Source organism: Aspergillus costaricaensis (assembly GCF_003184835.1).
Source record: "Aspergillus costaricaensis CBS 115574 unplaced genomic scaffold BO79scaffold_43, whole genome shotgun sequence".
NCBI classification, from domain to species: Eukaryota; Fungi; Ascomycota; class Eurotiomycetes; order Eurotiales; family Aspergillaceae; genus Aspergillus; species Aspergillus costaricensis.
The window spans coordinates 160,215-187,245 of NW_020291843.1; the positions used below are offsets into that span (position 1 = coordinate 160,215).

The 27,031-nt window shown below is 49.5% G+C and overlaps 10 protein-coding genes across 10 annotated transcripts; 6 read left to right on the forward strand and 4 right to left on the reverse strand.

Moving 5' to 3' along the window:
* Positions 1-1,882: 1,882 nt before the first annotated feature.
* Positions 1,883-4,301, reverse strand: afeA (adenylate-forming enzyme AfeA; the record flags this gene model as incomplete). Its single annotated transcript, XM_025680156.1, has 3 exons — positions 1,883-2,564; positions 2,623-3,755; positions 3,993-4,301. 3 exons carry the CDS (start codon positions 4,299-4,301, stop codon positions 2,177-2,179), a joined length of 1,830 nt encoding a protein of 609 aa, XP_025535064.1. The 3' UTR covers positions 1,883-2,176.
* A 1,776-nt stretch (positions 4,302-6,077) lies between these two features.
* BO79DRAFT_59431 (uncharacterized protein) lies at positions 6,078-6,549 on the reverse strand. The gene has a single exon (XM_025689464.1). It carries the CDS (start codon positions 6,431-6,433, stop codon positions 6,185-6,187), a length of 249 nt encoding a protein of 82 aa, XP_025535065.1. The 5' UTR covers positions 6,434-6,549; the 3' UTR covers positions 6,078-6,184.
* Positions 6,550-7,621: 1,072 nt separating this feature from the next.
* Positions 7,622-9,091, forward strand: BO79DRAFT_221878 (integral membrane protein TmpA; the record flags this gene model as incomplete). Its single annotated transcript, XM_025683537.1, has 1 exon — positions 7,622-9,091. The coding sequence occupies one exon, from the start codon at positions 7,622-7,624 to the stop codon at positions 9,089-9,091; it is 1,470 nt and encodes a 489-aa protein (XP_025535066.1).
* A 1,528-nt stretch (positions 9,092-10,619) lies between these two features.
* Positions 10,620-12,570, reverse strand: BO79DRAFT_59441 (alpha-arrestin). Its single transcript, XM_025689465.1, has one exon. The coding sequence runs from the start codon at positions 12,337-12,339 to the stop codon at positions 10,735-10,737; it is 1,605 nt and encodes a 534-aa protein (XP_025535067.1). The 5' UTR covers positions 12,340-12,570; the 3' UTR covers positions 10,620-10,734.
* A 1,273-nt stretch (positions 12,571-13,843) lies between these two features.
* Positions 13,844-15,216, forward strand: BO79DRAFT_240654 (uncharacterized protein; the record flags this gene model as incomplete). The annotated part of the gene is made up of 6 exons (XM_025685046.1): positions 13,844-13,968; positions 14,050-14,217; positions 14,409-14,505; positions 14,582-14,690; positions 15,104-15,144; positions 15,180-15,216. The coding sequence occupies exons 1-6, from the start codon at positions 13,944-13,946 to the stop codon at positions 15,214-15,216; spliced, it is 477 nt and encodes a 158-aa protein (XP_025535068.1). The 5' UTR covers positions 13,844-13,943.
* A 1,215-nt stretch (positions 15,217-16,431) lies between these two features.
* BO79DRAFT_232615 (uncharacterized protein) lies at positions 16,432-17,354 on the forward strand (the record flags this gene model as incomplete). The annotated part of the gene is made up of 4 exons (XM_025684244.1): positions 16,432-16,766; positions 16,819-17,034; positions 17,100-17,119; positions 17,155-17,354. The coding sequence occupies 4 exons, from the start codon at positions 16,432-16,434 to the stop codon at positions 17,352-17,354; spliced, it is 771 nt and encodes a 256-aa protein (XP_025535069.1).
* Positions 17,355-18,919: 1,565 nt separating this feature from the next.
* Positions 18,920-20,319, forward strand: BO79DRAFT_181526 (PIG-L family deacetylase). Its single transcript, XM_025680157.1, has 2 exons — positions 18,920-19,438; positions 19,523-20,319. The coding sequence occupies exons 1-2, from the start codon at positions 19,201-19,203 to the stop codon at positions 20,191-20,193; spliced, it is 909 nt and encodes a 302-aa protein (XP_025535070.1). The 5' UTR covers positions 18,920-19,200; the 3' UTR covers positions 20,194-20,319.
* A 158-nt stretch (positions 20,320-20,477) lies between these two features.
* On the reverse strand, positions 20,478-23,008 carry BO79DRAFT_248323 (uncharacterized protein; the record flags this gene model as incomplete). Its single annotated transcript, XM_025685708.1, has 2 exons — positions 20,478-22,777; positions 22,964-23,008. 2 exons carry the CDS (start codon positions 23,006-23,008, stop codon positions 20,780-20,782), a joined length of 2,043 nt encoding a protein of 680 aa, XP_025535071.1. The 3' UTR covers positions 20,478-20,779.
* A 209-nt stretch (positions 23,009-23,217) lies between these two features.
* On the forward strand, positions 23,218-24,151 carry BO79DRAFT_290674 (U4/U6-U5 snRNP complex subunit LSM3). Its single transcript, XM_025688911.1, has 4 exons — positions 23,218-23,423; positions 23,490-23,582; positions 23,681-23,717; positions 23,781-24,151. Exons 1-4 carry the CDS (start codon positions 23,298-23,300, stop codon positions 23,813-23,815), a joined length of 291 nt encoding a protein of 96 aa, XP_025535072.1. The 5' UTR covers positions 23,218-23,297; the 3' UTR covers positions 23,816-24,151.
* A 382-nt stretch (positions 24,152-24,533) lies between these two features.
* BO79DRAFT_59469 (putative GTP binding protein (GTPBP1)) lies at positions 24,534-26,712 on the forward strand. The gene is made up of 3 exons (XM_025689466.1): positions 24,534-24,667; positions 24,727-26,245; positions 26,299-26,712. Exons 1-3 carry the CDS (start codon positions 24,614-24,616, stop codon positions 26,598-26,600), a joined length of 1,875 nt encoding a protein of 624 aa, XP_025535073.1. The 5' UTR covers positions 24,534-24,613; the 3' UTR covers positions 26,601-26,712.
* Positions 26,713-27,031: the final 319 nt, after the last annotated feature.

The following is a 27,031-nucleotide window of genomic DNA, read 5'->3' on the forward strand; positions in this document are numbered from 1 at the left end:
TCTTTTTCTTTTTCTTTCCGTGATCAGAAAGCTTAGTGGAGAAACACAATCTATCTACGAGAACTATATTTATCGCTTAGAGAAAGAAAAATAAAATAATTCTTCAGCTGTCCACGTTCAACAATGAGACATGTGAACTCTCCCCCATAAACACGATGTTATGGAGAAATGAGTGTAAGAGACTATTAAATGCTATTGCTACTACAATTAGAAAATAGATAGTTTGCTTGCTTGCTGACTTACTTGATTAGGTACATGTACATACTATATACATAATATAATATGTACATGATACAGCTCGTGTATGTACAATGTATGTAAGTAGTCACTAGTAGTAGCACATATGTATCTATCTACCGACATTGCTTACTACTACTGTATATGTACATATTCTTGGATTGTAGAAATAAAAATAAAAATAAACAGAAAGTACCACATGTCATTTTGACATACTCTGCAGACATCATCACATACTATACTTCACAAGTAGTAGTAACCTACCGAGGTATAACTTTATCCCTACTGATAATCTTCATCACATTACGATTCCGACCACATCCTTGTATCATGTTTGGGTATTAGCAGGGTCATCCTGGGATTGTTAGTCCACATTTCCCCTCTTTCAGAGAGTCAGATTACTCCCTGTCACGATCGCGATCATTGTGAAACATGAGAAACAAAAAGGAATGATGCTCCTGCTATATCAAGTTAGTATTACTACACAGATACCTAACTGTTTAATCTAGATAGATACCAACTCCGTAGATAGTAAGATACTAAGATATGTACCCAACAACCGGGATCAGACCCCTCCTCTACTGTACACTATACTTTTTCTTTTCTTCTCCTCCCTTGCAAGGATCATGAAGGAGCATAATCCCAGTCAAGCACGCTTACGGGAGAAAAAAAGAACAATAGCCACTGAGAATCCATCTACCCCTCTCGTGAACGAAGACTAGATTTAGTTCTGACAGCAAACAATATCCTAGTAATTCTTTATCCTGTTTATTATGTCACTCGACAGGATTATGGGTGAGTGTATGATTCAGATTTGGGCGGAGGGAGGAAACCTTTACAATCCAATTGCTATTACTCTCTACATAGGATGCAAAAGAGTAAGAAATCCAATGGATAAGAATACCCTATTCATCCAGTTTCAAACTGAATCAAACCCAACAGCGCGTTTTGGTGTAATGTATCACACCCACGCGCTTAACGTCCACAAACATGTGCCAAACAACAGCCACTGTACTACCACACACTACCCTACCACACCATATCATACCAATCCCAATCCCCATAGGGTTAGACAAACACTTACTTAGTTATAGTAAGTAGCTCACTACTAATAAACTAACAGCTAAGCGAAGATACACCACCTCAATCAAATCCATTACTCTACATACTTAGTTCACAAAGTAGGGTAGATAAGTGTTAATCCACTAGTAGTAAGTTAGTAAGTTAGTAGCAGTAGAAGGTTACTGCACCGCAATGGAGTACGTACTGCAAGGGAAATCACCCTAACAGACTAACTAACAGATGATCTAATCCACTCACTCACCCACTCACCCCCCAATTTAACCGCTCTTCCGGGGTTACCCGGTTAGGTATCGGGCGTGCAGGGCGAAACTTGCGCAGAACCTAAACTAGTCATGGTTAAGGAGATACAGTAGCACACCGTAGTTCACTGTAGTCTACAGTAGTCCTCTGTAGGTGTGTGTCCCTTGGGACTAACGGTGCGCAACAGAAAAAGAGAAATAGAAAAAAAAAAAAAAGAAAAACGAGGGGGGCTGGTTTTTCGCCGGATTAGGTAGGAGATTCTTTCTGACATGATGGTCATCATTATGATACTAACTAACTAATTTAGCTTTATCTCCATGCTATGTATCTGTGCACCTTTGCTATGTGCTTCCAGATGTATGTATGTATGTGTAGTTGTATGGACGAATCCAGTCGTCTTTTTCTGGTTCCATCCCCCTTGTCACTCCCCCACCGACCACCCTGCTCTTAACGCCTAAAGCCTAGTCCGTAATCACTAACGCCCCCGAATATGTACGGCATTCCCAGAGCGGAATATCAACGGAAGAAGAAAAATGTCGCAAAAAAAAGAAGAAAAGTCGAAAGAAGAAAAAGAAAACAGAAAACCAAGAAGAGAAGTGAAAAAAGCAACCCCTCTTTACACCGTAATGCGCCCTGGATGCATTATCCCGACCGTCTGCATACTAGCACCCTTGAACCGTGCCAGCAAGTTACTCACTATCTCCCGATAGGTGTTCATCTGAGATAGCTTGAACCGCTGGATTTTCCCACTCGCGGTCCGTGGGATCTCCTCCACGAAAATCACGCCCCCATCCAGCGCCTTATAGCTGGCCAATTGGTGTCGTGCAAAGTTGTACACATCGTCCGCGGTCAGCCGGCTGCCCGTCAGGCTCTTGGCTCGCACCACGAACGCTCGGGGCAGCTCCGTGCTGCCGTCCCGCGATGTAACCCCAATCACGGCGGCGTCCTCGATTTCCGGGTGCTTGAGTAGCGCTGCCTCCACCTCCGCCGGGGCCACCTGCCATCTGCACGTCACGGTTAGCACTTGCTTCGGGGTTTGCTTTCCAATTGACCACCACTTACCCTCGCACTTTAATCAATTCCTTGGTGCGCCCGTAGATGTAGAACTGCCCGGCGCTCACGTACGCAACGTCGCCGGTGCGGAACCACCCTCGGGCGTCTTTGGCGTCTGACCGGCCCTTGTACCCACTGAGGACCCCGGGCCCGCGCACCCAGAGCTCGCCAGGCTGGTTGTCCTCGAGCACCAGCTGGTGGTCCTGTCCGACCAGCCGCACCTCGTAGCCCTCCAGCAATCGACCAATGCTGCCGGCCGGGGCCTGCTGAGGCCCGTAGCGATTCTGGAACACCACCCCCACTTCGGTCATCCCCCACAACTGGGAGGCACGGGCGTCACTGTGAAGCAGTTCCCGGAAGCGCTGCATGGCGGCGGCATCAATGGGAGCGCCGGCAACCCCGACATATCGGAGAGAGGACAAAGAGCTCGTGGCCGACGAGGCTGACCGATTGAACTTGTGAATCATAGCGGGGACCATGTAGGTCTCGGTGATACCAAAATCGCGCACCGTCCGAATGAACAGGTTCATTTCAAAACGCGACAGCACCAACAAGGGCTCGCCATAGCGAATGGGAAATAAGTGGGTCCACAGCGCGCCAAACATGTGGAACATGGGCAGCGACATCAGGCGAGTTACCTCATAAGGCACATCGTATTGGATGGTGAGGTGGTGAGAAATCATGGCATGGTGGGTGAGGTATGCTGCCTTAGGCAGGCCTCCGGTGCCGCTGGTGGAGAACATGGCGGCCGGCGTCGATTTGGCGATCCTCTCGTCATCAAAGGCCACCCAATCACTTTCGCCATACGCTAGAAGGTGGGCGAAGTTCACAACAGAGCCGCCCCCACTGCTCGGTAGTAGATAGGAGGCGCCGGCAGTCGCATAAGCCAATGGTCCGGCGAGGAAGTATTGGGAGATGTAATCCCCTGCAGCTTCATCCACCAGACACACCTGGCTGGGATGCATTCCACGGTCGGCTGACACGCTCAGCACCGTAGGCAGTGCATCGGACGAAGTGATGATCAGTTTTGGCTCTGCCAGTTGCAGAATGTGCTCCAGCTCTTGTGGTTGGCTGCGCGCGTTGGAGCCCATGAACACACCGCCAGCCCCGATGATGCTGAAGAACAGCGCGGGGTATATGATCTACCACACCATGAGTCAGTGAGAAGAGGATGATGGAGGGGCATGATGGGAATGACGATAACATGATGGAGAGGCAGGTAACAAATCAAATTGAATAGAACAGAGAACAAAGAACAGGAAGGGTGGGTGAGGTGGGGGGAGGGGCACAGAGAGAGATCTCGAGGTAAGTAGTAGTGTTTGGGGATGATTTGATAAGCGGGCCAGTCAGGGGAGGAAGATGACTAGATGACTACTTACACTATTTCCCAGGTGGACCAAAACACAATCGCCGGGCTGTACATTGTGGGCTTTCAGGCCAGCAATCAGCGCTCGAACCAGAGTCTCGAACTGCAACGCGTTGAAGAATCGCGTAGCGTCCTCAGCGTCGATGAATATTGGCTGTTGCCGGTCATAGTGGACTGGGCCCCTAAAGGCAAAAGTCAACAAGTCGGTGTAGAAACCGTCACCGTGAGTGATGCCATGGTTGTTGGCGTGGTCCAGGTGGTTGTCGGGGTGGGTGAGGTTGAAGGGATCGCCCAGAGTGGGAGACTCCCAGAGACTACCCATCGTGGAGAAGAGTACTGGTGATTTGTTCAAGAACTGAAGGGATGATTGACGAGATATGGAGGAGTGGAGGAGAAGATAGGAGTGAGAAACTAAAGATGGAACAGGAGAAGGGTTGGAGAGAGGGAGGTGGGAAACAGGAGGAGGGTGAGGATGAGAAGACAGGAGAGGGAGGGAGGAGGGAGAGGACGAGAGAGAGAGAGAAGCAAAGAGGGAAGAAAGAGGGTCAATTCAGTCCCGTTGAGTTAGTGTTGTCAGAGTTGAATCAAGTCCAGTTGAGTCCAGTCCAATGTGAATCAATCAAATCACACATGCCCCGTTTCCAGTGTGAAGGTGACGGGACCAGATGGGAGCAGTAAGTGGTAGTAGTAATAGTAGGAGAAGTAATGGTTAGACAAATGTCGGAGCCTGGACGAGGAATGATCATAAAAAGATCAGAAAGAATTATTTCCCCGATCCAGCAAAGGGGAATTCTGGGGCGATAAATATATCTCCATTCATGATGGGAAGTTTTAAGGGTAGTAGAAAATAAAAAGGACCAGCTCATGAAACCGACAACTAATCCTGCGGCGAAAGTGAGAGCGAGAGAGAGCGACAGCAAGCTAGTAGAGCATGAGCTAGAGCAAAGAGAGAGGGGGGAAAGGTGTGAGTGGATGTGGGAATGACAAGGGAATTCCAGATTAATTCCAGTTATTTTTTCCAGTTTGGACCCCCCATCACTTACCCTTTCGAACAAATGCCATGATTTGGAATTTGGAATTCCATCGCATCCTGAGAGAGAGACTCACTCCAAGATCGGGGCGCGGATCCCACTCCGACCCACGTCTTCCTCCCAAGACATCGAATGACAGCCGCCGATTGCAGCATCCACTAATCCCCTCGCGGTTTCGTCCTTCAGATCGCATCCCGAAGTGGGTCGCAACTTGGCCAGAGCGAACAGCTCCCGTCATGCAGACGAACTCACCTCTATTTCCTAGGCGGAAATTCAGAAAATCCAAAATATCAAAAAGAAATAAGAATTAGGAAATAAAAAATTATAAAGCCAAAAAAAGCAAAAACACCCCCAAGACATAAAATAAAAACTGAAAATAAAAAAAATAAACTCCATCGAAAATAACAATATGAAAAACAAACAAAGAAAGAGAAAATAATAAAATAAAATAGAAAAAATAAAAGTTATTCTCCACAATCCATGATCTTCGTAACTTCCCTTCTCATCCCACCTTTTCCTCTTCCACTCTTCTTTTTTTTTTTTTTTTCTTTCTCTGTTTCTCTTCCCCATACCTTAACTTAATCCATTATTGGGCATCTCTTCAGCCCGAGCACCACGGTTCTTGACTCAATCTTCCTCATCCTGTCTTCTCATTGGATCTGATGACTCCCACGCTCCCCTGTCATCGAGCCTCTCGATCGTGCATCTCCCTTTAGTCCCAAGCTGGTAGGTATCGTTCTTTGCTTCCCCCATTTAGTATAGCCTCCAATTCAGTTCCATCCATTCATTCCCCCTCTTTTTTTCTTGCCACTTTCACTCTTCAGGAATCGGCGGAGCGGTTAGTATCTAGTTTATGTCCTCGTGCAGCTGAACCCACCGGTTAGATCTCCCGCCTTGGGAACCGAACTAGCGTTCATCCATGGTTGACGCCCCAGCCTGCTGGATTTGGGGGCTTTGTATTCAGCTTCCAATTCAATCTCGACTTCCATCGTGCAATCATGCCTGCCTGTTTGGTATCCACCTCGCCTGACCCATGCTAGGCTGACGTCTTGCTAATCACTTTGGCAGCCAAAAGTGTACGTCTTTTCCTGCAAGACGCGCCTGGCACCGCTGAAAATGTACCCCGCCCGCTAATGGAAACCTGGCTGGTGGTACGGTGTGGGTAACCCTCTGATCACTTGTCTCTTTCTTTCTTTCTTTCTTTCTTTCTCTGTGGGTGTGTCTGTCGCTCTATCAGGCGCATATGCACTCTTCCCTCGACTCCATTACCGGGCCGCCTGGCCAGCACCTCGGGACACACTAGTCTTTCCCAGCGACATGGCAGGGCTCCATCTGCAATCTGCGCCTGCCACCGATACTTAGAACTCTCATTTAGTTGATTCTCCCAAATAGGAAAAAAGCAAGGAATCTGTGCGTCCTGCATGGATCGTGGGTGGATATTGCCGCCGGGGCCCTGTCAAGTCAACTCTTTCACTAACTTGCCTCTCAACAATCATCCTGTGTCCCGTGCTCCGATAATCCGATTATCGATTTTCCCATTGCCTCATCCCTCCACCTTTACAACCCCCATCGGGCGGTGCAGCGGTGGGGAATACGATCCTCCCCCCGTGGCGAGCATCATTGCGTCTCACACGAGTGTCTTCACCTGCTAGCGTCAGGCAGGGAAACCCTGACCCTCCTGCAGGAGCCACTCGGACTGGTTGTGCCGGATCATGCTAATCTCTAGACCCTTCTATCTAGTTATCACCGTCACTAGATTCATCAGCCATGGATCTGAGGCGGCACGGTTCACTTCCCCCCTCCTTCGGGGACCATCCATTGAGCCTTCTCTTTCTCGATTCGGGGAATGCAGAGCTGAATCTTGAATGGCACCATGCCATCTTTCACTGCTCATTGGCAGTCAGCCTCCAATCCACCAATTTAGGGTGGGATCCCATCCCGTGCAATAGTATCAGGCTTCAGGTCTGGTGGATAAATCCTGAAAAACCCGGCTCGGCAAAGTGAAGTATCAGAAAAATAAAAATAAAGAGAAAAAAAAAATGAAAATAAAAATAATAATCCAATAAAAATAATTAAAAAAAAATAGAAAAGGATTTTGTAGAGGGAAAACGGGCCGACAGTATGCCGCATGCGGTATGCGTCCAGCTGCTGGGAACATGGACTAGACACAATAGCCCCAAGATAACTCCGGTGTTCGATGTAGGTCCACGCTTCGGGAAATATACTTCTTCTGCATCGTTATGAGATGTCGTCATCCACAAAGATTCAAAAGACGCAGGTGCCCATTCACCGCAGTTGGCTCACGGCAATGCCAATTCGGAGGTGAACTGTGAACGCCTGTCAGGTCCTCTCTCTCTTCACCCCCTCACCTCATCTCTCTCAAATCATTCGTTGGGCCATGATCTTACCTAGGGTATAGCCAATTTTTGCAATTGCTCTTGTTTCCCTTTTGCGTCGGTCTGTACCTGATCCTCACACCAACCCTTGCCACTCGCATCCCTCCTCCTCCACCTATCTTGGTTGGGATAACCTCTCTTGGATGTCTGCTTCTTGTCTCTCACCCACCCTCCTCCTCCCTCACGTCCTCGGATTTGGAATATCCCGAGTCAGCATGTCATCCTCACCAGTACAGACCATTGTGTCGGTACCACAACCGGCCAAATGTGCATCAGGCCCACCGAGCCCAGGCGAAGCAACATTGACAGACCAGACTATAGTCAATGAGCTCTCAGAGAAGGTGGAGGCCTCACACAATCATGCAGGCAACAACCCCTGGGACCTTGAAGCCCAAGAGCACAAGGTGAAGAAGCTATCTCGAATCCGGTATGCCTTGCTCAACATCTACCGTCGTCTCTTCACCTTGGTCTTCCTGGCCAATGTGGCCGTGTTCGTGGCCATCATGGTTACAGACCGGACCCTGTTAGCCCTGGTCAACGCCACCGCCGGCAACCTGATGGCATGTGGTTTGGCACGACAGCCGTTGGTGGTCAACTCCATCTTCATTTCCGTCTGCTCTATACCAAGATCAGCCCCGAAATGGTTGCGTCTGTTGGCCGCAAAGGCGTATCATTATGGCGGAGTGCACAGCGGATGTGGCGTAGCCGCTTTCGTTTGGTATGTGGGCTTCGTGGGCGTGATGTCTCGGGAGTACTGGACCGGAGCGTCGGTTCTATCCCTTGCGCCCGTTGTCTTAGCATACGTTATTCTTGTCCTGCTGCTGGCAATCATCGTGGTGGCCCACCCGAAGTTCCGCTTTAAGAGGCACGACTACTTCGAGCTGACGCACCGGTTCTCTGGATGGCTCGTCGTGGCACTCTTTGTGATATTGCTCATGATCTTCGCCGACCAGGCCAAAGAGGCGTACCATGAGTCTCTGGGTCGGTTCCTCGTCACTCTTCCTGCGTTCTGGTTCTTGATGGTCACGGTCGTGGCAATCATCCATCCCTGGCTTCTTCTCCGCAAAGTCCCCGTCCGGGCCGAATACCTCTCCTCGCATGCGGTGCGTCTCCACTTCACGCATACCACGACGAATTTCGGCAAGGGCATCCAATTATCCCGACACCCACTGCAAGACTGGCATGGCTTTGCCACGTTCCCGGACCCAGAAGGTAAAAGCTTCTCTGCGTTGGTGTCCAAAGCCGGGGACTGGACGACAGCCTGCATCCAAGACCCACCCACTCACCTCTGGAAGCGAGGGGTCTTGATTAACGGCTTCGCATACGCGATGCGGGTCTTCAAGCGCGTGGTGGTTGTAACGACAGGATCCGGAATCGGCCCGTGTCTTTCCTTCCTGGGGGATGCGAACCGGCCAGAACTTCGAGTACTCTGGCAGACGCGGGCACCGCTCAAAACGTACGGTCAGGATATCCTGAACCTGGTGTCTGAGATGGACACGAATCCGGTCATCATCGACACCAACCAGGCAGGACGAATCGACATGGTCCCGATTATCCGACAGATGGTCCGGGATTTCGACGCCGAGGCTGTCTGTGTTATCAGCAATCCATTCGTCACAAAGAAAGTGGTATACGAACTGGAATCTCACGGAATCCATGCATATGGACCCATTTTCGATTCATGATGTGCATATCTTCCTCCATCTATGTAATTGCTTTTTCTTCTTCTCATGTTCATGGTTATGTGATATCTTTTTTATTGTTTGATGAAAATATCCCCGGAGTTATTATTGGAGTTCAAGGCGGAAAGATGAAAGACGAAGTTGAAGAAAGGATGCGAACGGGAGTCCAAAGGAGCAAAAGGGTATTAAGGAGTTCACGCGGCAGACACATGGTATTTATTCTTTGAGTGATGGCGTTTCACATATGGTCGAAAAGGAGGGAGGGCAAGGCGAGGCGAATACGGCAAGAAAGAGCGGGAAAGCGAAGGTGGTGGTGAATGAATATCGATATTGTTCAAAGTGCATATACTACACTCAAATAGTGATGAATGAGTGAACTGAAACATAAGGGAAGAATAGATGTACACACACTTACACACAACGAAGCAAAGTTATCTTCACCAACAAGGTAGCAAGTAAGCGTAGCATCAGTAGCATCCAAAGGGGGACCCCCATCCCACTAAATAGTTCAAATAATCCCAAACAAACCAAACCACTAGTCATTCAATCCATTCCCCAACTACTACCAACCTACCAACTAGAACCATCTAACCCAACAAAAAATAACAAAGTACTAGTACTACATACCCTACGACATGCAGATTACCGATCCGATCTGCAGGGGGGGGAGGTTTTAATAGAGAGTGAGAGGGAGAGCAAAAGGGCCGAGACAAGGCTTGTGTAGCACGAGATACCTACCAAAAGTTCAGTAGAGGAATAAATCTGGGTACGTGCATGAGATTGTAACCTGATTATTGAATAGTGGGTGGATGGGTGCAGTAGATGTCACACACACATACACACAACACACGCAGTTTACGAGGATGAGAGGATGGAATAAAATGGAGAGGACGGGACCGACTGGCCTGGCCAGTTCAGATCAAGGTACCTACGGAGTAAACAGGATAAGAATAAGTAAGCAAGGGTATGGTTGACTGGTGAGGACATTTATTGATGTGAATTGGGGAGTTAAAGCTGTACCTACCCGGATTGTGTCACACGGAGCTTTACTATACCTGGTTTGGCTTGGGTTGGGGGATTTGCGACTATGGGGTTACTAAAGGGCGATCAATTGTTCTTTATTGTTACGTTTGATAGTTTGAGATGGAGGCTTCGATTCAGGAAAAAATTATCGTTTTTCTTTAGTTCTATTAATCAGGTATATTGGTAGCGATCTTGACACTCTTATTTTTTTGAGGACAACAACAAAAGGTGGTTGGTGCAGAACAGAAGAAATAGCCAGGTTTGTGACATATTTGTAGCAACTATGGGTATCATGCAGACTGTGAAAATTCCCCACTCCGTGATAAGACAATGAAAATTCTAAGACAAACTTTTTTTTTCTCCGATATTCCCCCTTTTTTTCGTTTAATCCCATGCCATCGGTATTAGAGAGTTCATTAGGACATGGCAAGCCAATTTGTTGAGAAGTGACTGTTGAGAGCAACTGAGATGAATCCGAATCTTTAGGATTTATTAATCGTCCAATTCGTTAAAAATCGTAACGTCGTAAGCGGCGTAGCTTGGTATGGACATCTGTCGAGTCCAGGTTTGTTGAAAAAGAAAAGAAGATAGATGAAGGAAAGTCAACGGTGAAGTTAAAGGTGTTATGTGCGTCTTGAGCTTTGGGAATCGACAGACGGCGCTCGGTTGCTGGCTGCAGGTACCGTCGGTTCCGCAGTCAAGTCATCGGTTGTCAGGCGAGAGCGACCCCGGATTGAAGAGTGGGTAGAGTCACTGTCCAGTCGAAGGGAGTCCATGCGCTCCAATTGCTCATACTCGGGCAGGTGAATGGGGGATCCGTGATAGTCCTCCATGATGCTGTCACCATCGAGCATGGTGTATCCAGGCGGGCTGGCAGGCACATCTTCGTACACCGGCGGCATCTCTTCATCCCAGCTGATGCCGAGACCGCTGCGCTCCGTAACATGAAGGTGGAACTGCATGCGCAAGACGCGCGCCGCCCCGGTGGGAGTAATGAGCTTGGGGTTCCGGTTCGGGCAGAACTCCTCAGCCACGATCAATTCAATGACAAGGTTGTGTCTCGCTTCCAAGCCACCAGGGGTTTCGAGATCGCAAACAGGGTTGCAAGAAGGGTTGATGTTTGCCTCGAACTGCATGCTGATTTCGCCGCCAGCGGTGTCGAAGTCAGTCTTCCAGCCCTCTTTCTCTTCGTTGTGGCCGATGATGCGCGTCTCTTGGTGGAGGACTCCCTTGCCCTCGCCCCCGATCTTGTGTGCATGCTTGGTGCAAGCGGTGGACACGATCTTTTGGTGTTCTTCGATCCGCCACATCATCTTACGCAGGCGCCACCGAGTCTGCGTGTCCTCCTTCTTGTCCACGATTCCGCTCAGAGTCATCTGAACGGGAAAGGTGCCAATCGGGTGCACAACAGAGGGAAGAACGATGCGGCCGGTGAGGTTGGTAGGGGGGAAGATGCGGATTGAGGACTTGTCGTTTCCGGGAAGGATGGCACGCTTGATGTGCACGGGCATCTCGTAGGTGTATTCCTCGCCGTTGACGTTGTGGGCACGCGCAGAAAGGAAGTACTCGACTTGACCGAGGGAACCGTTGCAGGAGGCGGGCAGATGACCGGGGAACAGGTAGCTGAAGGGGAATTCATGGTCGCCATTCTTGAGATGAAGAGGCTCAGTCAGGAAGTTCCAGTGAGTCAGTTCCTCCGTGCGCGATGCGCAGTTGGCGCAGTCTCTGGAAACAGGCTTCTTCGTTGTCAGTCTGCTCATCAGGCGCATATCGAAAGTGTCCAGGGTGACCATGCCAGCCAGCTCGGAGATGCTGATCTTCAGGCGCCCTGAGAACAGCGCACCAGTGGAGTTCGCAGGGGATCCGTAGCACACAAGCGGCGGGGATTCGACAATGACGTCTAGTTTAGCATGAGCATTGGCAATCTCCTCTTGTCCGGCGCGCTCCTTGGAACGGGAGGACCGGCCATGGCTGCGTCGCTTGTCCTTGCTGTGGTCACGGTGGGGGTGGATAAGGTGTTCGACGGCAAAAGACAGACGACGCTCGGGTGAACGGGCTCTTTCCGCACCATGCGTGGACGGCTTCTTGGAGGCCACTGTGTTCGGTGGGATCTCATTCACAGACGACGAGGACGAGGAGTTGGAGTGGGAGACGGAAGAATGGTGAGAGGAGTGGTGGTGGTGAGAGAGGGAAGGGCGAACAAAGCTGGAGAGAAGACGGCCAGGCATGGTGTCAAATTTTCAAGTGGCTAACACTTTGAGTTTGTGACAACCGTGCCGGGCAGAAGAGTATGAGAAGTTGTGAGAGCCGGCTTTATAGGCCCCTACTTCAGCTGTGGAGAAAATGTTCCGGTGGGTGGTTGCTGTGAATGGGATGGGGATGGTTCGAAGACTAGAGATTGTATATGTAGACGCTGCTGAACAATGACTTAGGAAGTGATTGTTTAGGAAGTGCTTCGATATTGGTAGAGTTGCGATGTGTGGTAGACGACCAAGTACATAATCCAGTTGACGTGTGGTGGTATTGTTGATGTTCTTCTAGATGTTGCTGTCAAGATGATGGAGTATCCAAGCACCGGTACGGAGGATACAATGGGCAGTGTGGTATAGTTGAAGTCACCACTTGGGTTCAGATGCTATGGGATGGTGAAGGGAAGATGAGATGAATTGGGTGTGACAGAACCAAAAGAATCAAGAAGGGAAGAATAAAAGTGGGAGAGCAGCTGCCTTTGAATGAACGCAACAAGCTTTTTTATTTTTTTTTTTTAATACCAGATATATTTCCCCAAGAGAGAAAAAAAAAAAGAGGACTACCTCAAAAATCGAAATTTCTACTCCTGAGTTTTTACTTTCCAAATTCGCCCTTTTTTTAGTATGGTTTCTTCTAGGACGTTCCCACCGCATGTAACAGGTGCCATTCATTCCCTGGTCTGGCCACCTTCAGGGCTCCATCTCATCGGGCGGACGATGGAGGTTGAGTGGGGCCCGGCAGAAAAAGCGTCATCGTGGGCCTTACATTACGCTTTCCGTACGTGACAAAACGGCTGTCTCCGGCGGAAAGCGTCTGCGTCTGAGAAAGTAGAAACACACTCGGTTCCTGTTGTGCTGCTGGGCGGAAGGATTTCCCCGAGGAGAAAAGCGTGCGCCATGCAACAGAATGGTTTGACAGGCTCACAGGCTCCATCAACCATTGTCATCGATGTGTAGCTTACACAGGATCTTGCGTGATCTAGATGATGAATACTTGTTGTATGGGAGAATTACATTCAATGAATGGGACAATCTAGATCTGGGGACTCATCATCAGTGGTTAATGTGTCCCCACGGTGGACTTCACAATAGATGCCATCGACTCAATTCTAGAATATTCAAGGACTCGTCAGCCTATGGCAACTTGGGGTTGATCATTCACAGTCTCATGTCAATGTCATCTATCCGCAGTCTGACCCCAACCCCGGATCTGTGATTCTGAATAATCAAATGTATGGCAATAATCAAGGCGTCAGACAGTCTTGTCCTCGGCTAAATCCTACGGATGCTGCTAGTAGTATTTGTTTCGACATCAGCGCAAACATACACGCCTTACTTACAGGTTGATTCGTTTCTCTTCGCAATTCAACGCATGTGATACTGTCCGGGCTCATGCAGTCTGCTTCTGAGAAAGACGTGCTACTACCTGCATGAAGTGTGTTTTACGAAGCTGCAACAAAATCGTATTTAATCTACCCTGCTGCATCACTTGAACACTTCGCTAGCCACAAAGCATGGTGATTAGCTCTCCGATGTCCCTCCGTCGAGGCCGTGCGCAGTGACTCACTCCTACCCCATAGAAAATGGACTTAGTCTGGCTGTCCCTGGGTCCGGAACGAAGTCCCTCCCCTGGCTGTCGATCGTTCGCTCGCGAATGTTTGCGTGACCCAGGCGCGTATTCGTAGAGAGGCGGTGATGATTTGACGCAATACCTACTAGTGATTATTCAGAATGAACTCGTGGTCCTAATGATCGGGCTTCGAGATCATGCCAAATTGCTCAGTGATGTTGTCATGTCCTTTTGTTGGAGATCCGAACCAAGGATAACGTTAATGGGGCTGACTAAGGTTCTAGACAGTATTCCCCTCCAGGTCAGGCCACAATTTGATTGGGCCGTTGTATAGTTGGGGGCCCAGGGCCTGCCACGACAACCATAGTACGTACTCTATTGACAGCATTAGTAGAGAGCCAATTCTTGATGTGGTGCCTGATGAGCAATGGAGAGATGGAAGACAAAGAAGCATGACAAGTCACTCAAATCATCATAGTGTTTCCGGCACCGAATATCCGTCCAAGACGGCAGCCGGGACCTGAGCCCGTAACGACACCTGACAAAAAGGGCGCTTTCTTTGCTCGTTCAGGAAGGTCAGCTGCCGTCATCAAACCATCACGTGGCGTCATATAGTGGCAGAGAGAGCCCGAAATTCTGAACAGTTGCAAGGCGGTCTGGCGCAAGTTTTGCGCGTACGAGCGGTGACCGGCACCGTGACGCGGGTATACATTACCATACCGCAACACGTTGCGACACTAATTGGAGATCCTCTGGATCCGTGATGCCGCTTGCACTTTTTGAGCCAACGAGGCGCTGAATCCGCGGACGGAGGAAGACGCTAGCCCCATCAGAACCAGATGTTTTGCGTACGGAATGGGAACCTTTTGGGAAATAATCCAAAAAATTTCTTTGCAGAGTTTTTATTCCATTGCAGCGCCTCTTAAGTCTTGAGGTTACAGCTCGGCCAGGTTCCACATCCCGACAAGGCCAAAGGGAGAAAAAAAGGAGACTAATATGTCAAGGGCAAATTCGAAGAGAAAATAAAAATCTTGATTAGGATATGTGCCTTTTTTTTTTTTCTTTTCCACCCGCACGGTACAGCGGTACCCTGTTCCGATGAGACTTGGTTGAGTGGCTTGTCAAGGGCTCGGGCTCAGGCACTGAGGACCTGAATGACGAAGCTGGCTGCAGGCTCTCCTCGTTATTGCCATTCCTGGCCAAGTCTCACGATGGTTTTGACGGCGCTAACAGGGACCCCTTTGCTCAGGAGGAAGATTCCGTTGTTGCTCACTGCAAGGCGATAGGTTCGCCTTTTTCCCCGCACTGCTGAAAATTCCGTTCTATGCGGGGCATCACATCATCCGGCTGCAGTTGCCGGTCGGTCGGTGTAGATGAAAGTGGTGGTTAGTTAGCCTCGTAGGATAGTATGAGGGTTGCGTGAGAAAACAACAATTGAATTGGGAAATAATATCCAAAAAGTAATATGTAGTTAACATATGATATTCACTACTAATGTTGAAGTTCTAGACTAAAGCAACGTGCGTTGTGACTTGGCCAGGGACAGTTCTGACGTTCTGACGAATGACTACCCATTGCCGCCATACCCATTACCTAACAGTTTCACCACCACCCATTGAGCTGCCAGGACGACAGCATGCGCAATGTGAAATGATCGGTCTGACCTCTGACGATCCAGGTACCTTGGCCGACTTTTCACCCTGATGGTCCTCCAGCTGTCGGCTTGACCGTCCCGGTTTCCTGAGAGTTTCGGCACATCTTGTCACTGACGGCCACGGATGGCCGATTCGATCACGCCACGAGTTCGGATGTTACTATACAGGATTTTAGCCTCAGTGTTACCCGCCAAGCCTCATCGACAAAGTACTGATCAGCTCATGTTATATGATCGCTGGCCTGTCCATATATGAGGATGTTAGAGAATTGACACTGACTGTATCAGGCTAATATCTGAGTCGGCAAGGGCCGCCTCCAGCTGATGCTCCTAAATTCTTCTACATCAAGTTAATCTTGGGGAAGCGCCGACGCAGGTGCATGCACTAGATCTTGGTCTATTGCGCAATACACTGATGATCAGACCGTGAAGATTGCATCCGGTGACCATTCTTCACTCTCACAGAATCCTCCTTACTGCCGATATGATTCCCCAATTGCGTGAAACTCACCATCCAGACTAGTCTTTGCTCTATAATACGAATCTGTTTGCTATATGGCGATCGATAACAAACCAACTCCGACAGAGTATGATCACATTCCCCATAAATGCTAGGTTCTTTTTTGCCAATCGCCTAGTTTCACCCAGCAGGAGATGTCTAGATGAGGGATTTCTACTACTCCTGCCTGAGCACGCACGGCGGTTGCGTTATTAACCGCCATCTTCTGGACTAGTGCCGTGACGGCTTCATGAAACCCCTCCCAGCTTGGATGTGCAGAAGCTTGGACCCATTTCATGCAGCTGCAAAACAGGTAGTACGTAGTAGCAGTGAATGGTCATATTAATGATGCCAACTACGAATGCTATAGCATTTTCTTGCAAGGTGCAAGGCCATGTTTACCGTTGCGCCCTTTCCATTGGGTCTTTCCGCGGAAACCCCTCCCAAAGGTGGATGAGGGTATGTAGTGGACTAGCGGTACGCCGCACCCCCCCCCGTTTTTCTCGAATGGGGCTTGCCCACCGGCCCGGCTCTCTTTTCATGGTTAGCTTTGGCGGACTCCATGCGATGACTCTTCACCATGGCACTAGCGCCTCAGAATTTTCTCTCCTTTCTCCTCCAAGGTCTCTGGACGAGCTAAATCACTCACTAAATGAGGATTTAGCGGGAATTACACCATTCTGGTCCCAGGACTTCGGCGACTGCCGTTGTCCCCCAATTCCCTTGCCCGGTAAGGTCCTCGACGGAAGTCAGATCGGTCCGTGGGTACACCACTTGCAGTCTTTGGTTGACGCCGTACCTGCCGTCCGCTCAGGTTGATGCTATCCACTTTTTACCGCCATTCCTACACAAATCCATATATTCCATGACTAACGGTGGCCCGATCGTCTCGGATATCGTCGCTCAACTTATTTGCTCTATTTGCCTAGACCGACTGAGAATTGCCACGACGTCTGTGTTTACGTTTCATGGCAGATTCATGGTTACTTATAATCTTACTATCAAATAGACTCGAGGGCTCTTAAACCCCGCGGGGGTAAAGTCTGGCACATTGATACCATCATGTCTCAGACTGGTCGTTTGAACATGATTGCGTCGCAAAGTCTATGCTCGGCGGTATATCCATGGCTGTTTTCGACAATAATTTTCTAGTTCATAGCCACTACCCGCGGCATGATGCGCAGCAATTGCCATGTGAACCGACTCTAGCAGTGAGTGTGTCCGCGGGTTTTCAGCCCTACAATACCGGCTATCAGCACCCGAGAACTTAGATGATAGGATATTGCACGAACGTTCGTAGCCAAAACCTTCTGTTTGGAATTCACTCCGGCCGAATTACACAGGACATGAGTTTCTACCAGGTTAAGCAGTCTTGCTTATCCCACGTGCTAGTGCAATCCATCTTAGGAAGTTCTAGAAGCCACTGGTAGAGAGAACTGCATACTACTGACTGTACTCTCGAAACTCAACTACGTTCAAACATGGGCTAACTTACGGTCTGTCATTGACCCTCCTGGATACTACCGATCTCTAGCGACTATAGTCACTGGATCTAGATCCAGCTACTTGTTTATGGCCATTATTAAAACCAGGAAAGAGAGTGCTGAACCATGGCCATGTGATGACGTCTCTATCTAATCTGGCCCCTGCTACCGCCGACTCTACCCGCGGAAAAACACTAGAAGCCGACAAGGAATCTCTAGAATCTTTGATCAATATATCGATTCTATTGTATTCCTCATCATTGGCTATACCTGGTACTACTAGTTTGACTGGTCGTCTTTTGGGACCGGAGAACCGCGGGGTCTCCGTACTTTGCCCGATACAGTCAGTCTCTGGATGCCGTCGAGCCGAGACAATGTCTCTTTTCCAAATACCACCCTAAAAATATTTCTAGTCGTTCCTTGATTTGTATATCGACATGAAATTTGTAAGCAGTTCAGGCTAAGAGCGAAAGCATCCATGATGATAGCCTTATCCTAGTACTTCGGAAGATTGACCGGGTCAGCGAAGAGACCTGCAATGCAAGTGCTCTGTGACATTCATGTGATTGGTGGGGGCCATAATCTTCTATTCCGCGCATAGGGCTTACTAATTTGTGTCAACCGGATCAGGAAGGTGACAGCTGAGATGTTGAGAGATACGTATACTGTTGCTGAAAATGGATATGATTGAAGTCAGTAAAAAGCCTAATCAATATTACTAATGTTGACATTTGAGTCAGCTTATGGTTGACATTAGTTAACATTAGGCCCTTGGTACTTTTGATGTCATTGGCGTCGCAATGCAATGCTGGTAATGGAACGCGCAATGCTAGCTGCATTCATCAAACTTGCTTTGGAGGAGCTCCTCCGTGCATTTGTAAAAATGGTGAGGCTTTAGATGCTCTTCTGATGCTACTAAGTAAGTCTGTATTGTTTCAGTACAAATGTGAGGAATGCTGGAGTACATGTTACCAACGCCAAGTTACTACTACCAGTAAAATATATAACCCACAGTAACAGAGTAGACCTCATGATACCAGTATATATTCTCAGGATTATGATTATTTTCAAGTCAACGTACTACTAGTACTTGGAAATTCGAGGTTGTTTGAATAACATAAGCTACATACCCTCTGATAAATCAATAAATTCCACAACTCGGAAGATTTATCACACTAATCTCCTACAATTAGAAATTTAATTGGAACTATCTTCCGATGTACTCAATCCGTAAGTCACGTGGTGATAGCTCCGCGTCCGGGAGACATGGAGCTCTAGAGATCGTCAACCCAGGACCCTGAGGTGAATCAACTATTTATCCCTTTTTCCAATCCTCACCATTCAACCCATCGGGGTCACTCTCCCCTAAAGATGTCCCAATTCGAGTAAACCAACACAGTTTGTATTCTATAGCCAAACAATTGGTGGATTACAACACCCAGAAATCACTTGCATCATTTCATGCAAGCGGCGAACGGTCGTCGAATATCCCCCCCAAAAAAGCACCCCGTTGAGCTCCTACTAGCTTCTCCCACAATTTGTCAAACCTCCCGACGATCCAATTACTCCTGTCCATCCCCTTCATTCCTAAAGTTCAACGTCCAAATCACCCCTTTTCGAATACTCCCACGCCATGTCCCCGTCAACATTACTCTCTCTCGGTTCCGCGATTCTAGCCGTGTTCCTCTTCTGGACACTCTCCTCCACCACGTCTTCACCATTCGGCGGTGCATTTCCTCGTCTATACAACAAGCGAATATGTCTCCTGATCGCCCACCCGGACGATGAAGCCATGTTCTTCGCGCCCACGGTCCTGGCCCTGACCAGACCGGAGTACGGCAACCACCTCAAGATCCTCTGTCTCAGCAGTGGTAAGCAGCACCCACATAAACCATCGAACAAACACCCCTCTCCCCCAATATACACCCACTAACATCAACCCGCGACATAAACAGGAGACGCCGACGGCCTGGGCCACATCCGCAAAAAGGAGCTCGTGAAAAGCGCTCTGCAACTAGGCCTACGCCAAGAATCAGATGTATACATCATCGACGACCCTACCCGATTCCGCGACAGCATGACCGTCCAATGGACCGAGTCCGACGTATCAGCTGTTCTCGAACACGCCTTTGCCCCCGAACTCAGCGACAGCACCTCTTCTTCCAAGAAGAAATCGAACAAAGCCGGCTCTGCACCTACGGCCACCATCGACGTGCTCTTGACCTTCGACAAGGGAGGTATCAGCAACCACCCTAATCACCGGTCTCTGTACCACGGCGCTGTTCATTTCCTGCGGTCCCTGATGAAGGATAAATCGGGGTATACCTGTCCGGTTACTCTGTATACGCTTACCACGACGAATCTGCTGCGCAAGTACGCCGGTGTTTTGGATGCGCCGTTTACGATGGTTCGGGGCGCGCTGCATTCGGTTCTGGGCCGTGGTGGTGCTGGATCTAAGGGCCAGCTTCCTTCGCGGCTTCTGTTCGTCAGTTCTGTTAATGAGTGGATGACTGCGCAGTCGGCTATGGTTAAGGCCCATCAGAGCCAGATGGTGTGGTTCCGCTGGGGTTGGATTACGATTGGTCGGTACATGGTGGTGAATGATTTGAAGGCGGAGAAGATATGATCATAAAGCCTGGTTATAGGCTCAGTGAACTGACTGGATAGGTGCCATGTGTTTTGTAACCTATACCCGCATTGTATGTATATGATTATGATTGTTTCCTTGGTGGACTGACGTTGTCTGAGGTATATAATCAGACGTCAAGTCCCATTTCTGTATAGGTATGCACTCTGTCGTCTTAAGAAGAGTATGGCTCGAAAGATTGATACTGACTACTGTTTTGCTTACTGAAAGACAATACTCTCACAATCAAAAGAATAATGATAATATTCGAAAAGCATAAAAGAGCTCAATATGTAACATGTCATATAGACAGGGTATCCGCTCAGGTAAGGCAATACATGCACACATGAGGTATCATAACTGACAGCCAAAGATCAGCTCATCATATATCCCGCTTCAGGACACGAAGAAAAGAAAAGCGAAAGAAAGAAATCAGGGCTGAGTGAAGGTATTCGCGGATTGTTAACTTTTCCAGATGCGGAGATGAAAGTCACAATCGAAGTCATAGAAAAGGAGGGAAAGAAGAAAAAGAAGGTGGTGATGAAGAAAGTGAAAGAAAGCGAAGTGGCTCGGATATGAGCTAGAATCAAGCCCATGAGAGAGGACCCGGACCTGTGGTTATGGGATCGTCCTCTCCTGTTTGGCGTTCCCAAGTGGTAGAGCGCGCTTGTCTGGGCGTCCTTGCGGTAACTCTAGGGATCTCATACTCGCCAGTTTCGTATCCCAGTTCTTCCTCCAGGAAAGCTTCGTCGTCGTAAGTGCTACTGACATTGTCTTCGTGGACAGCCTCGAAAAGCCTTCTCAGGGGTGGAATGGACATGTCAAGATGCGGGGAAGATTGTCGATAATAATCCCAGAAAATGTCGTCGTCTATATCGTTTGCGTCGTCATCAAGCTCGAAGTTCATTCCGAAGGTTGGCCGCCGGACTGGTACTCTGTCATGGGATCTAATATTACGCTGGCGCCAAGAGGTAGCACCATCGAATTCGACGAGCCCTCCTCGGGTATGGTATACCACGGACTCCGGCAAAAAGTCTCGCCATTCTTCCAGCGCCTGTGGAAGAAGGGTCCGTTCCCACGCTTGGTTCCGACGACCCAGCCAACGATGGTGAATCAGCAATAGTCTTGCAAGACGCTCCATGACAACGGTTTGCTGCATAGTGCGCAAGCGCAGAATGTCATATGCGTGCACAGCATCTGCAAAGGCTCGTGATTTGAGGATTTCCGTTTGTGCCTGTCCTAGATACGCCTCTATGATCGACCTCGCAGTTCTTCTCTTCTTTCTTGTCTCCCTTAGAATATTATACGCAGCTTCCATATGGTGCTGGAATTCCGACAGCCTGGCGCGATCCCACGCAGTTTTGGCGAGGATATGGTGCACCTCGATTGTTGGACGCACGTTGAAAGGCTCGGAAGTCATTGTTTCGAACATGGAGTTGAGGAAGTCATATGAAACCTGGCCCTTCGCATTTCTTTCAGCGTCGGGGCCAAACCTCGGACGCGACAAAACGAACGATCGCTCAAATAACTCGAGCCAGACATTCTCCGGCACCGGGATGTCATATTTGTTCGAAATAAAATCTATGGTGCGCAGCGCGGCAGGGATGTCATTGTTGGTGCCAAAGGCATGAGCTACGGCGAACAGCAGGTGGTTTGTGGGGTACAGCGGTGAGGAACGGTCGTATGGGGTCACTTCTGGAAGCATCGACTCGTCGACCTGGTCTAGCAGCGCATCGACGTCAATGTTCCAGACGGTGTGCAGGACATTCTTGATTCCTTGCATATGGCCAACTCGGCTTGACGCAAGGATCACATTGACAAAGGTGGTGGTGTCCCCCGAGGTACCCTCCTGTGTCATCTCGTTGAAGATCTGCAGCACTTCTTTTCTCACACTTCGGGCAGCCGTACCGTAACCTTGCCATCCGGGGTTGGGTTCGAAGAATCTCCTCTTCCGATACAGATAAGGGGTCATTCTGAGGCGATACTTCTCCAAGCCGGTATATGCTCTATCCCAGACTTTCGCCTCCATGTAGTAATTATAGCACTGGGAATCTGGCACCATTCCATCCTCCCTAATTGTTTGCCAGATATAGTCTGCCATGATAGCATCGCCCATTGAGCGTGCGCAATTGAGCAGGTGCGTGTACTCAGCCAGGCCCAAGGGTTGGCCGCCCGCCCACCTAATTTGCAGGATGGCAGAAAGGTTACTGGCAAACTCGTCGAAAATCGAGTCCAGTGATTTGTACTGCTTGACATCAACAGCCGACGGATGAATGGGACGATGGATTTCCCGATAGGGATCGATAAAGTAAGCCGGGGAGAGGAGATGAAAGACTTCGACAAAGGTGCTGGGTGGCATCAAGCAAACCAAGCTCTCAAAGCGAGGATCAAGCATCGCATCCATCACCTGGTCTGGTTGGCCATCTCGGAGGATAGCGTTGAAATGTCTCTTCACATCCTCAAAGCTCTCGACCCGGGGACCAGCCCCAATGTCGTGCCCTCTGTCGTCTTGTGCATTGGAGATCTCATGATCGCCCAAGTCAATCTGACCAGGTTCCAGTATGTCCGTGCCTCCCCGTCCCAGCTGTGGAGCATGTCTATTAGCGAACCAGCCTTTATTCCTAGAATGATTGCTGCTATCATCGTTCCGATATCGAAGATGTAAATGTGATCCGGATGATCGTTGGCGGCGCGTAGGATCCCGAAGTATAAGAAGTGGAGAACAGCGAGGTAGGTGAGTTAATCGACATCGACGGTACGTAGGACACACCAAATGAGAGCCCAAGCTCTCGCTGGTACGAATGAACCCCAGCATTGCGAACTGAGGACAGGAAACATGAAAGAACGTAGGAAAAAAGCCGGGGGGTGTTCAGGCCGTCAGAAGTCGGGGGGAATCGAGCTGCGACTATAAAAGCGGAGTAAATGAGGAGGTGCCGCTTGTTGTGGTCTTGGCGGGCCAGATCCCTGTCAGACTCTGTAGCCTTTTTCACCATCCATGTCCCGCGTCTGCTGTACACGCTGCAGCTTGGATCCTTCCCCCCTTCCTTTCGTTCGCTTAGCTTAACGCTTCAGTCTCTCCTTTTCCACCCACCCTCGACCTCGACATGGCCGACACCGAGGATGCGGGCACATCGTCCGTCTCCGAGCCCTTAGATCTGGTGCGCCTGTCGCTCGATGAAATCGTCTTCGTCAAGCTGCGCGGCGATCGCGAGCTCAAGGGCCGTCTCCATGTGAGTCCTACGCCTGCACCCCAGCCTCTGGCTACGTGGCTTTTACTGACAGATGATTTTGGGTAGGCATACGATAGCCATTGCAACCTGGTGCTAGGAGATGTTGAGGAGACCATCTACGTGGTGGAGGAAGACGAGAACGAGCAAGAGATCCTCCGGGTACGTCGTTCTATCCATTTACCTCGGTTATAGTACAATCGATTAGGGTGGTATTATAATAGTGCGGAGCTGGGCTAACGCAGGTTGATTGTCTTTAGACCATCAAGAAGCAAGAAGAGATGCTCTTCGTTCGAGGTGCGTTTCACGATGCCGTCCCCGGTAGAGCCCGGGGCTTGTCATACTAACCTTTCACGATAGGAGACTCTGTCGTCTTGATTTCTCCTCAGGCATAAGATTTGGGAGGCAATAATAAGTAGGAAGACGGATCACATCGGATATTCTTGGGGCCACCCCTCACCCAAGCTACGAAATACGAGACCACGAAGACACCAGGCGATGTTACAGGGTTTCCAGGCTATACGAATTTATCTTTTAATGTATTCACGTACTCGGTCATGCTTGGGCCTGCAGGTTTTCTTATATCAGTTATAGAGGCATCAGGAAGGTGTAAGGCGTGTGGTATCATGGCATCATGCCATACTGGCATATGTAGCGATGAAACCAACAGCAGCGACCAGTGTTTCTGGTTTGCAACCTGGCCCAAAACAGTTAATAATTACAAAATTGACTACTGTAGCGGTGACAAGACCATCATCATTCCAGCATAGCCTTAGCTGCATGGAGGGAATGACTGTGCTGAGCCGTATGACTCAATAATTTGCTTGGGGGCCGCACGAGGCGGCGATGACTCGCACTTTCCTATCGATAAAGCTTCCCCGGTTCCCTCCCCGACCCTCGCTGTCCATCTCTTCCCTCCTAGAATATCATTCACAAACCACCTTCTCATTCACCTGATTTGCTCCAGACCCTTCTCTACATCTTTATCCTCTTCTGTTTATTCTTACTCCCCTACCTGATCTCGTATCTATAGATAAAAGTATGATAACACGAATACGTGTCTGAGCGCGCCAGCGGCGATCCATCTTCCACCCGACCAAGTGACGCATCATATCGCAGATCGATAACGTGCCTTTGCTCCGAACTATTTTCTTTTGCCATCATCTTGATCATCGACCAATATAGCCATCAAAATGGGGACGGCTGGATTAAAGCCTTCGTTGGAAGAACGGCGGAGAGGCGAGATTGTGCGCATCCCCCCCGCGAAGCAATCTGGCATTCCCGCTAACACGTCGCCAATATTTAGGCCCTCAGCGAGTTCGCCGAGTACGCTGAAAAGCAACAGGCCCAGCGATCGGCTCAGTATTTGCCCAGTGATAGCGGCTACGAAACAGCCAGCGCAGCTCCAGTATCTGAAGACCATGCCGAACTGGATATTCTCGACCAGCTAGACCTCACGGATACCCCGAAACCGGTCAAGTTGAGGGAGTTGCTCCTGGGCACTGGTGAACAGCCAGACCATGACATCCAAGTCCTGGCCAACATCCTACAGACGCGCATTGACGAAGGACATGGTGAGACGCTCTTCGACCTAGGTCTTGAAGATGGCGGGGATTCCATGTCCTTTGATCTGAGCCAGTGGAATACAGCCTTACAGCGCTTGCGGGAAGCGGCGGAAACCCTTCCTGCTCACTGTCGGATCCTTGTTACCTACAATGTTGGCGGGCCTGAGGAATCGCGCGTGAAGCATGAGCGATTAAAAGGCTCTTGGGGCAAGCTCTTGATCCGGCAGCCAGCGGGCACCGTGGAGGAGATGGCTGAGATCCGCATGGCAGTAGTTGGCAATGTTGACGCAGGTAAGAGTACCATGCTGGGTGTGCTGGTCAAGGGAAACCTGGATGATGGCCGAGGAAAGGCTCGACTCAACCTGTTCCGCCACAAGCACGAAATCGAGAGCGGCCGGACCAGCTCGGTAGGGATGGAGATAATGGGGTTCGACAGCCGTGGTGACATTGTAAGCAGCGCTCATGGGCGGAAGATGTCCTGGGAAGATATAGGAAGACGTTCCGCCAAAGTAATCTCCTTCTCTGATCTTGCTGGGCATGAACGGTACCTGCGGACTACGGTTTTCGGCATGCTGAGCAGCAGCCCCAACTACTGTTTACTCATGGTCGCAGCTAACAATGGCCTCATTGGCATGAGCAAAGAACACCTGGGTATTGCTGTGGCTTTACACGTGCCGGTCATGGTAATTGTCACCAAGATCGACATTTGCCCACCGCAGATTCTGGAGGAGACCCTTTCCCAGCTCAGCAAACTTCTCAAGTCGCCTGGTTCCCGCAAGATTCCCATTTTTATAAAGGACATGGAAGAAACCATTAACACGGCGACACAGTTTGTGAGCCAGCGGATCTGCCCGATCTTCCAGGTGTCCAATGTCACTGGAGAGAACCTGGACCTTGTGCGGACGTTCCTGAATATCCTTCCTCACCGCGGCCAATACAATGTGAATGCTCCGTTCGAGTTCCTCATCAATGATACATTCTCCGTGCCCCATGTGGGTACAGTTGTGTCTGGGGTGGCCAAGTCGGGTGTGATACACGCTGGTGATACCGTTTTGGTTGGGCCTGACTCTCTCGGTCAATTCACGACTACCACGATCAAGTCCATTGAGCGCAAGCGTATTCAGGTCAACGCTTGTTTTGCAGGCCAGTCGGGCTCTTTCGCCCTGAAACGTGTCCGACGGAAGGAGGTCCGTAAGGGCATGGTAGTTCTTAAGAAGTTGGACCAGCCCCCGAAAGTCTACAGGGAGTTCGTCGCTGAGGGTGCGTCTACTACGTGTTCCCTTTCTACTTATTCTGTTGTACTGATTGATTAGTCCTGATCATATCTCACGCCACTACGATCAAGCCTCGGTATCAAGCAATGCTGCATGTCGGCGCAGTAAGTCAAACATGCTCGGTCATTGACATTGATCGTCCCTTCATTCGGGGCGGTGACCGTGCGTTGGTTGCGTTCAGATTTGTACAGCGTCCCGAATTCTTGGCCCCCGGGGATCGAGTGCTTTTCCGGGAGGGGAAGACCAAGGGACTAGGGGTTGTTAAAAGTGTGGGATACGATCCCAAACAGCCTTTGAACCCAGAGGCGAAGAATGCCGCGGAGACGAGCAAACAAGCCTGACCGGTTCCGTGGCTCTCTTACCCGATACATACATACTTTGAGATCGACATCGGCGTCCATATTCGGCTATGAGACCTTCGCAGTTTCTTCTGCGCGAATGTCAGAATGATTCAGATTTGGCACTGATATTCGTCGTAGGGTATTGCATTCTTACTACGAATTTTTCTCATAGTGTGTTTTCATTATTTGCTTGCTTCTGATGTGCATTTTGTGGTGGCGTTCGAATGAGGGAGACTAAGTATCTACGAGTCACCGTTCCAATTGTGCAGCCCCTAAGGGTCTCTGTCTTTGTCCATAGAATTCTAATTGACTTTGGTCTGCTGCTCCATCTCTTGCATTGTCGGTTGCCAGTTGGTCGGTCCAGTGTTCCCCACGTGACAGGTGACGTTCCTTGACGTCACGGGATGGAGTGATGACATCGCGGGTTTCTG